Genomic DNA, 10845 nt, shown 5'->3' with positions numbered 1-10845 from the left:
AAATGTATAATAAAAAAAAAATTAAAAGAAAAATTTTTTTAAATCGGTATTAATCTGCATGTCAATCACTTCCATTTAAAAGTCTTCGAGAACATTTAACGGGTCGTATATTGCTCAACCCTGGTCTAGACCAATGCATTAACATCACCTATCCTCCCTGAGACGATTCATTCCCCTCATCTACAATGATACTTATGCTCCGTTCCTATATTCCTAAGCCCACGGTAGAGACAAAAATTTTTTTTTAATATTTTTAGTTGCTCTTGTGCGACATACGACGTCATAATTAAATAAACATGTCAATAAATATGTGCTTGTGTCAATGTAAGTTTATTCCAACACCTAGTGGATTCTTTAAATAAAATTTTAATTAGTTTTTCTTACCTCGCTGTCTGTATCATCATCTGCTGTTTCATGATTACTAATTTTATAAGACAAAGATGTATGTGGTCGTAAATGAGACATTTTATTCTTTGTTGAAACTTTTGTTTCCAATGTTAACTCTCAATGACATGAAATAAATTAAACTGAAAAAGCCTCCTTAATTTATTTATTATTTTTAAATAGCGTTTACTAAGGAATTAGCTCACGCATAGAAATACAATTATTCTGAGGAACCCTAAATGATGGAGAACTTAATTTTACTATAAATAGCGATAGCTGAAACAAAATTTACTACGTAATTTCCACGAATTTATAGAATTAAATTGATGTTTAATTTACATTATTTTTGTTTAGAATAGTTGTTAACTATGCAATTTGATTTGTTCAATATAAATAAGCCTATCTTGAATTTGCGAATTTTCTCAAATCAAACAGCAAAGAGCTATATTTTACTTCATTTAATATCACTGCTGGTTCATTTGAAATCCAATTACTAGATTTAAAAAGCATACATTGGTGGAGTTCGAAGTAAAAGTGTACAAGATCTAGATAGGCAGAAATGTCTTTTGATATTTTGACGAATTATCCATAACAGCCAAATCCACGTCCACATCCAGTATCGGAGATGGAAAAACCTCTGAAGAAGTTTGCCACTCGTGCTAGCGAAGCTAGGAAGCTAATACAACTGACTACGGCCTTTAAACCCTAATCAAGACAGCATCAGTTTGTTTTTATTTCACATGTACGAAGGTTGAATAAGGACGATAAGGAAGATTTTTGTAGATAGATAACAACTAATTATTAAATACCTACTTAACCAGCTTTAAATACAATCAATTAATTAACGAATGCATACATTTTTTAATTCCATTTAAGAATATCCAAATGCAGCAAACACCACCTATACATGTATTTACAAAAACGTTTTTTTTTTAGGTCTTTATTTTTATTTTTGCTAGCCAGTGACATCATCAGTAGGTAGAGTCCAGTTGGGGAGATGGTAAAATTATTCCACCGTCAGCATAATACTGAAAGCTGTTGTGTTAGTAATGTGCTAGTAGATAAAAATACTACTGTGAAAAGTTGCATTAAGCAGTGAATAGTTCGCATTTTTTCAGCTTTTTAAGCACAGGTAACAAACACCATCTCAATCTTTATTAATAAAAAAATATCTTTTTACGGATTGTTTTTTTTTTTTCATGAAAAGTTAGTACAAACTGAGTGTTTGTTTTGTAATTGTTAGGTGTAGTTTTCAAATTGCACGTATTATTGAATAACGCTGTCAGAATATTGATCGCGGAGAACGGGTTATTTTATGCTGTTGATTTTGGCAAGAACTCGGAAAAATAATTTCAGAAATTATTCAAAAACAAAACATGAAAGAGTTTAAATTACTCAAACTTAAACATTTAGAGCCAAAAAAATTAATTATCGCAGCTTACAATAAGTACCAACATTTAACAACACCCTTTTTCTGTCACATTTAACGAATATGAACTAATTTCAGTCTTCCGGAAAATTATAGAAGTAAATAAATAAATTTTAATATAGGAAGAAAGAATAACTAATCGTTTTTGATGTACCCAGTAATATATTTAATGAAAGAGCATATTTAAAGTAGTGAGGTACCAGAACACTTTAAAAGTACTGATAATCTGATATGCTTCAAATAGTTTGGAAAATATCCAGAATTCAAGATATTTTTGTGAATCAGTTTGCTCGACAAACGAAATAAACGATTTCTGTTGGTTCTGTAACTTATTTTAAACTTGATTTTACGAATTTGTCGGACATGAAACTGGGTTTCTGTAAACAGTACTAACAAATGAATAATAAATAAACGCATACCGATGTTTGATCTATTTTTAAAAGTATTCTCAAGATTTCACTTGGTATATAGATTTATGATACAATAAAGTTTGTTATGTCATATTATTGAAGAAAAAACATTTTTATTTTGATATTTCTGAGAAAAATTCGTATTGTAATAACTTTGGTAGTGATGATGAGCAAATGACTATTACAAGACTAATGTAGTTTTGTTTTTGGTCTTGGTCTAGTATATCATTTACTTTTGACCTTGGTCTTGCGTTTCGGCAGTATGTCATGACCTTGGTCTTATTCTAACGAGATAGGTTTTTGTTTTTACAAGACTTATTCGTAACAGTTTAGAATAATTTTTAATCGATCAAATAGTTCATTTTAGAACACTCACAACATTTCACAATAAAGTTAAGTGCTTACACTTTCAGTGCACAGTATAGACATGATAAACATAAATAGATGACTTATTCAACAAATATCCGATTTCACAAAAATTAGAAATTTTGGAAGCACCTTGTATAGGTGTACATATCTAATACAAGAAATGCATATTAAAGAACACTTTTTATTTACATAACATAAACTTTACGCTGAGTTTTTCATTCTTGATTTATATTCAAGACTAATAGAGATAATATATTGACAAAACTGCAAGACCATCTGTTAATTACAATCATTGCCTGTTTTTGCTTTTTCTTACGCTGAAAGAATTACCCGCCACTGTCGAGTATCTGGTGTAGTTATCCGGTACCCGACCGGATTTTAAAAAAAGTGTCGGATCTCCCAGATAATATCTGTACATTTTATTTAAATGTACAAAAATCAAAATTGAATAAAACCACGATAACACTAAATTAACTGTGAATTTATTAAAGTTTTTTTTTGTTAGATTTTCTAATGTAAGTATATCTAACGATAAAGTTTCTGCTAAAAAACAATCAACCCAATATTTTTTCTATAACATTATACCAATTTACCAATGCTTAGATCTTATGGTAATCACTAATTAAAGCCTCCATATTTTCTTTCTGAGTTGCTGACATTCATTTATTGAAAATTTTATGTGCTTAATTTTATCGTCACGTAAAACAGCGTAAAAACTACACCTCTGGACCAATTAAGATAATTTTTGGACTCATCAAATCAGAAAACTTTTTTGCATGTCCTGATCGGAAAATCTAATTTTTGTTCAAAAGTGTACATGGAACATTGCGTAATTCATGCGACGATGTATTAGATTATCATCTGATGAAGTCATAGTATAATATAACAATATTGTTATAATTTGCAATAAATCTTATTGAAACTAATAGGTCTTTTACACACATTATCAAATTATTTTCAACAATTAATAATGTCCACCACCAAATAAAGTAGATATTGAAATAACTTTATTAGAAACATGCGTCTGGAAACCCTTTTTTGACGTTACCACTTTTTGGGTTTCTGGATTTCTTAAGGCTGTTTTAATTTATTTTTTATTTGCAACAATATAGTTAGCAAGGATTAACATGTTTAAAAAGTAAAGTTGTAGGTAACCCCATCACTTCATATTTTAAGCAAATCCAAAATTAACGTAGACAGTATAAAACAAAAAGTATTACCTTGAGTATCGGATACGAAAATATTTATCCTAAATTATTGTAAAAGATACACGGTTCTACTTTAGAATATTTTTTAGGTTCAGCAGGAACCAAACCGACCCTTATTAGCACAAGTCTTTTACTTTTTACTACTTAACGTAAGTTAGTGTAAACTGAATTAATTTACCACTCTATATATGTGCTGTTCATGTACTTTTTCATATAATTTTCAGACATATTTTTTTTACTTGTAAAATGCTACCGTTAATTTATATCTTTGACCTAAAATATCAGTAATAATACGAAATAAGTGTTTCAATATCAACAAATGTTATGAATCCGCTTTGCCAAAACGATTTGGCTTAATTTCAAGTTTTTGTACGTATCATAACCATTAATCACTCTAATAAATAATCGTGGAAGAGAAAACGTGTGCTTCCTTATTATGCATTATCGACAAGAACCAAACGAATGCGAAACAAGAATTATCCCAACCGATTCAAATGAAGGCATCAATTCCGAACTAAATTTTATTACCAGAATGTCTCAAATTGATTGTATTTAATGTGCAGCATATTGGATACGAATTTAGAAAGAGAATAAACAAAAATGAGGCAACATGAACAATTTTACCGTAAAAAAACAAATTTCAGCAAGATTGATACTCAACATCATCATCATAAGTTCGTCAATCTAAAGATTATTTCAGTACACATTTCCTTGAAACTATTAGAACATCCCTAACTATTTGCCAATAGTATAAGATCGCATGAAACCAAAACAAATGTAGTCAAACGCGGTATTTTACTTATAAATTATGCATAAAACTTTACCTTGACGTGAAACCGGATATCATATGAGATGTCGGGAGAATCCGCCCTAATTCCGACCCTTTGGCAAATTACTCAAATTGTTTCCTAAAGAAAACATTTCAGATTTTCTCATGCGAAATTATAGTTAATTACTTGAACAACCATCAGTTAATGAACTGGTGTGTCCTGATTCAGATTGAAATGTCATAAGGACAACACCAGTTCACCAACTGGCCGCGAAAGTTTAATTACCAATTTGTCAACCAGTTATGCAATACTTTACTTAACATTTGATCTGATACTATTTACAATTTAATAGGTTTCATTTGTTACCAGTTCTTCTGATGTTGAAGTATGGTAGCCACTCAATTCTTCCCTGAGCAAATTCTTAAATACAATAATAATAGCCTTGAATAATTCCCATGGGATATCTGTTATACAATTATTTTCTACTAATATAGCATGTGACCATTTTTACTTTACTTAATATAAGAAAAACAGGTATTGCATCGGCTGGAAATTGAAAATGGATATACAAGATTTTTATTTGTGTACATCTATAGTTTACGTACTGGTCTACATTTTGAATGATATAAATTCCAATTTCGCTGGAAAATTGGGAAAATAAAAATTCCAAAATGGTTTAAGCTTTATCACGTATCTTTTATCTCCAAATACTTTTCAGTATACAGACACAAAAAGTTTATAGCAATAATATATGTATAGATTGTAATAATATTAGGGAAGTTATATGGTACATATTTCTTCCTAAAATTATTATAATTTTAAAGTCTATCTATTTTTATAAAAGAAATCTTATCAGATAAATAAAACTCGAATATTTAAAACCAAAACATCGCTAACTGGAATCTTCTAAATATAACCAGTTATATACAAGTATATCCTATTGAAGGAAAATTTCTGCTCTTCCATAAAAATTTTTTATAGTGGTATAATTCCGCTAAAAATTTGAGGCGCTGATTATCACTGCGGCTGATTTTTCCGAAGAAAATTAATAGAAATTCGAAATAGAGGCAATTTATAACTAATGTAACACCCACATTCGAATCTCGCATTAGAGAAAAAATCAATAAACAGAAAGTACGCTATTGAATAGAGACAATTGAAAATATTGAACAACTACGTTAAAGGGGTTTTATGATTGAATATGGTAGTTTGGCGTCTAAAAATGATAAAACTAGAAGTGTCCCTTTTTTGAAGGGTACGTTTTTGAGTAGGCAATCTCAGTTCATAAAATAATCATAAAACCCCTTTGATGCAATTATTCTGCCTCTTTTTTTGTTCCTTTCGAGTGAAAGGTTTTGGAATAAATATAAGACAATATATATTAAGGCGTTAAATGAATAAAAAAATATTCGAATTGGAAAAGATTGGAAAAGATTTTGAGTTCTGGAAGTTCAAGTTAACAGAAGTTCGACTGTCTTTTAGTTTTATAATTTCCCTTTTTTTCAGATAAAATCCAACAAAATGCCTGCGCATCCCTCAGAAACAAAAAATCTTATCACGACATATCTCATTTTGATAGTTCTACTCTTCGCGTTATGGGTCTTATACTCGGGGCTACTTTAAACTGAAACTTTAAAGTATTGTATTTTTAAGGTGAGTTTCATTAAAATTTATAGAATAGAATAACTCCAACGTCAATTTCTTTTCTTTTTACTTCATGTAATAAAGTTTTTGTAGTGTTACTTTTGGTATGTTTTGCTTACTTTTAACGACTTCAGAAAAAGATTCAAATTACAGATGTAAAATTTAGCATTCTAGAATACGCTTAAGCATCTAAGAAAGAATAATTGCTTTCATTAGTGGCTCTAACTAAATGTTTAGCTAGATTAAAATATAATTTATTAAAAATGTTTTGATATTTTTTTTAAAGAATGTGCTGTCTCAGCAGTGACAATAAGAAACCTTTGTCTTGTAAACTGAAACAAAAATTACCGTTTTGTAATGTAGTTACGTACTCGTATTTTGTAATATTTAAAATTCCAGTGTTTGTCCTTTTTTGACATCCTGCCAAGTCATGTTGCTGTTTTACGATTTTCTTCTTTTCAAAAATGTAAAAATAATGTAAAAACGAAATGAAATAAATGTTTCCTTGCATACTTTATAAAAGTGGCTCGCATCACAATAAAAAGAGGCTTAGGGAAATAGGGTTCAGTCATGTACCAATTATGGAATATAGGGACGGGTCATAACCTAATGGGGAAGAGGCTGTACAGGAGATAGGAGATCTTGAGCCTAAATTCTACACCTAATATGTAATTTACATTATAATCTTGACTATATTTTGATTTATTCAGTTAAAACTAAATTAGGTGACAGTGTTCTCCACCACTCTGCCCCTGAATTATCTACCTACCCCTTTGACACTGCCTAAGCAAAGATAGAATAATTCTGCCACCTTACAAATGAATTTACACCGTTTGGTAATGCAATACCACACTTTAATGTTGATTAAATAAATGTAATCGTTATTATTATCTATCTATCTTCTATCTTCTATCTTCTATATATATAAAAATGAATTGCTGTTCGTTAGTCTCGCTAAAACTCGAGAACGGATGNACCTATTATGTAACGCTTTCGGAATTTGGCAAAATCTTTCTTCGACCGATTGTCATTGTCTAGATTCCCCATGAAATAGACATTAAATTTTTGGAAAAGGATTTTGGATAATTTTGCAACTTAACAATGCAGTTGGCACTTATTTGTGATTTAGGTTAGGTTAGGTTAGGTTGTGATTTGTGACTTAGGTTCAACCACAGAATAAACATTAAAGAATGGCTTACACTGATCTACTAATACCCAATAGAAGGTTAGTTAGCAATTATGGGTAAATTATTGCTTAAAAATTTTTATTCCTGAAGGTGCGCCATATAACTTTTTTTGTAAAGATGTTAAACAAATGAAATACTTCGAAGTGGTCTGTATTCTGTCGAAACTGCCAGTCGCGGATCACGATTTCGATCTCTTTGGATCTCATCAGCGCGTCGCAGACAGCTCCGACAGAACACAGACCAACTTTTACCTGCTGTCTTAACAGCGCGTTTTAGGAAAAACCACAAATGGCGCGGTAAACGCCATCTGTAGTATCGATTGAGGCAGTACGAAGTCTGCCGGGTCAGCTAGTTGGAAATATAATTTTTTTTAATTCAATATCAAAGCTTTACAATGCACGCACGGTACGTAACGAAAATGGGAGAGGGGAGTGTTCGGGCCGGATATTAAGGAGTTTTACGTGAGGAGGGGGTTCAAAAAATGATGAATTGTACGGTACGTAATTACAGACAGTCCCTTATTTTACGATTACTTGACGAAAATAAATTTGTTTAAGTTGGATGTCATTTGATGATAATTTTGACAAAACGCAGGCATTATTTTAAAGGCTTGGACAACTGCCACAGACCAATTACCTCGTCGTTTTATTATTACACGTTACGTACAAAAGATTTAACAACACATTAATATATTAATGTGCTTTCATCATGTGCCTGACCGCTACTGTCAAACTGTTCCTCAAATAGTTGTTAACATGTTAAAATTGAATCTCTACGTTGGAATTAAATTAAATATTTTCAGAACTGCCAAAGTCTAACGTTAGCAGTAAATGGGTCGATAATAATGAGCTTAATTTGTCAACAGAATTGAACAAATTTTGTTGACATACAAAAGTATGGACCGGGGCTTTTTCTTGTTTCATCTGAAACCTCTAAAACTACCACCAATTTGTGGTTTCTAGCAAGTCAGATAACATGGGTTTTAAAATAAATAGTAGCTCAGGGTGGTGTCGTTTTTAACTAAGAAATTACAAATGGTTAATTTAAAAATTCCAAAAAGTTTAAAAAGGCTAAGGCCTTCACGAGGTTGTTACTTCTCCTTTTACGGTGAGAACATTGATAGAGTCGATTAACCAACGTTTCGTTAAGAGCTTTGGTTAACCACCACAGGAAACGTAGCAAGAGCGTCAAATCCTACGATGATTGTACTGATTGTGAGACTGAATTGTTGGCGAAACGTTGGCAAACGACTCCATTAGTGTTACCACCAATGGATGAAAAAAATCGAAAGTAAAGATGTACAGAGAAGACCTAGATTAGGAATTGCTCGCAAGTAGTTATGGGTGTGGGATGTTACAGTTTTCAGGGCAATTCCCAGATTAACTCAGGGTAGGAATATGTTGTTTCTGAAGAAATCAACTATGTTCACTCTGAATTGACTGTAAACATTCCTGCTTGATTTTACCCCAGTCTTTAAACTTTAAAGTAACCCTATTTACTTATAGGTCCAACTAATTGTAATTTATAATAATTTAATTAAATAAAAGTATCATTTTCCGCTGTTTCTGTCTGTACTTCCTTCAAGGTTTGAAAGACGGGACTAAATATATCATTCCTAATTTATAAAACAATCCTAAATTTTTAACAAATTGTCATTCATGGGATTTGTAAAAGTTATTTCTAGTTTGAAGTTTTTATTTTAATTATCGAAATTTGCATAACAAATACTTTTCAGGCACTAATTGAGTTAACTGAACCAGACAACTAGACGTTTTCGAAAATTTGTAATAACTACCTAATATTTTCACAGCAAAATTAATTTAAGCAAACAGAGATTTATATACCACTATACTACTACTACTACTAGTAAGTATATTTAAAATAAAGAAAAAGTATCCGATCATAAATTGTAAAATACATGCAGATGCTTCGCGGTTATAGACGCGAATGTCCGAAATATCCCTGGTATTAACACTAAAAATAAAATAGTTCAAGTTACTTGAATATCGAACGACTTTTACAGAACATAAACTTTAGTTTACGGCGATCTCTATATATCACAATTTCTCAAGTGATTAGTGTAATCAGAGATGTGATTTATTTGAAATACTTGCATTTAAAATGCAAACACAAATAAAAAATCTTGCATTTAAATATGTTTTTGAGAAAAACATTTTGTATTTTATTAAAAATACTTTTCCAAAGGTATTTTCTATTTTAAAATGCAAAATACATTTTTGCTTTTAAAAGTTTTGCTAGTATCACCGATCAAACATTATATAAAATGATTAATGAAAGTTGCTTATATTGGTTATTGAAGATATTAGAAGCTTAAAAAGGGGCCAAAAAGTCATTCCATGAATGCCTTTTAATTCTTCAACTGAAAAGAGCCCAAAGAATTATTAACTCCTTGGAAATGGATAATCTAAAATATTGGATCGATATTGTTTTCCGGGTTCAATGTCATGATCCATGGAATTGTGAAGTTCCAAATTGATATCAATACCTGTCAAATCAGGAAGGAACTACGAAATTCTTTGAATTACTACAAAACAGCCCCCTAAACAATATCTAAATGACAAATGCTAGCTATGTAAAACTGAAAACTACAAGATATTGTGATGTGCTAATAAATGCATATAATCCAAAAATTCTCAGAATACGATTGGAAAAACATCACTTATTAGATGAACCCGAAGCTAAAGAAACTACGGATTCTATTTCTTTCTCTTACTACAATGTGTAAAAAATCAGAAATAAAACGGGGTTGTAAATATTTTGATATAAAATGATTGATGCTGATTTTACATCAATAAAATTATTTGCAACCTTATTTTGGCTCTGATCTTTCACGTTAAGCAAGCTTTTGTTATGAGTGTCTTTTTTCCAATTGAAACGGGTGACAAAGGCAAATAAGGAAGCATATAGAAAAATTATTTGATGCTGAACTGAAGAAACTATAACATAAAGGTAGAAAAACTATACCTTAATCATTCCAAACAGAAAAATATGAATCATACTCAATCTTCGCAGCTGGTGATATAGTACAAACACCACTATTAGTCTAGAAAAACTACAATATTTTAAAAATGAGCAAATGCCTGCAAGGTTATCATAAACAATATTTTATACTTAACTAAATGTAGAAAATTAAATAGGTACTACAAAAACGTATTTAATTGAAAAAAGTATTTTGAAAATACGTATTTTGCATTTAGCATTTAAAATACAAAGGGAAATCTGTTTTGTATTTTACATTTGAAATAACAAATCAAAGAAGTATTTGCATTTTGTATTTAAATACTTTTGAAAAACCATTTTGCACATCTCTACTGTACAGTATACAATATATAATGTGAGGGATAACATACTTGATCCGACCGAGATGGACAGTGATTTGATCGATTGTAGAATCAGTTTTAAACGTTCCGTTTTGTTGTTTTG

General features: G+C 30.5%; 1 protein-coding gene and 1 long non-coding RNA gene across 2 annotated transcripts in view; one reads left to right on the top strand and one right to left on the bottom strand.

Annotated features, from left to right (window-relative positions):
• LOC108740813 overlaps positions 1 to 489 on the bottom strand; it is a 56950-nt gene extending 56461 nt beyond the window's left edge. Inside the window, exon 1 of the mRNA XM_025976940.1 lies at positions 385 to 489. Coding sequence (XP_025832725.1) covers positions 385 to 465 — 81 coding nt within the window. The 5' untranslated portion in view covers positions 466 to 489. The remainder of the gene's footprint in view (positions 1 to 384) is intronic.
• Positions 490 to 1398: 909 nt separating this feature from the next.
• LOC108740830 overlaps positions 1399 to 10845 on the top strand; it is a 16018-nt gene continuing 6571 nt past the window's right edge. Inside the window, exons 1-2 of the long non-coding RNA XR_001938411.2 lie at positions 1399 to 1516; positions 6077 to 6223. This is a non-coding gene — a long non-coding RNA (uncharacterized LOC108740830). The remainder of the gene's footprint in view (positions 1517 to 6076; positions 6224 to 10845) is intronic.

Source organism: Agrilus planipennis, unplaced genomic scaffold, assembly GCF_000699045.2.
Source record: "Agrilus planipennis isolate EAB-ADULT unplaced genomic scaffold, Apla_2.0 scaffold299, whole genome shotgun sequence".
Lineage (NCBI taxonomy): Eukaryota > Metazoa > Arthropoda > Insecta > Coleoptera > Buprestidae > Agrilus > Agrilus planipennis.
Note: the sequence above shows the minus strand (reverse complement) of the source record. Positions and strands in the feature narration are given on the sequence as shown.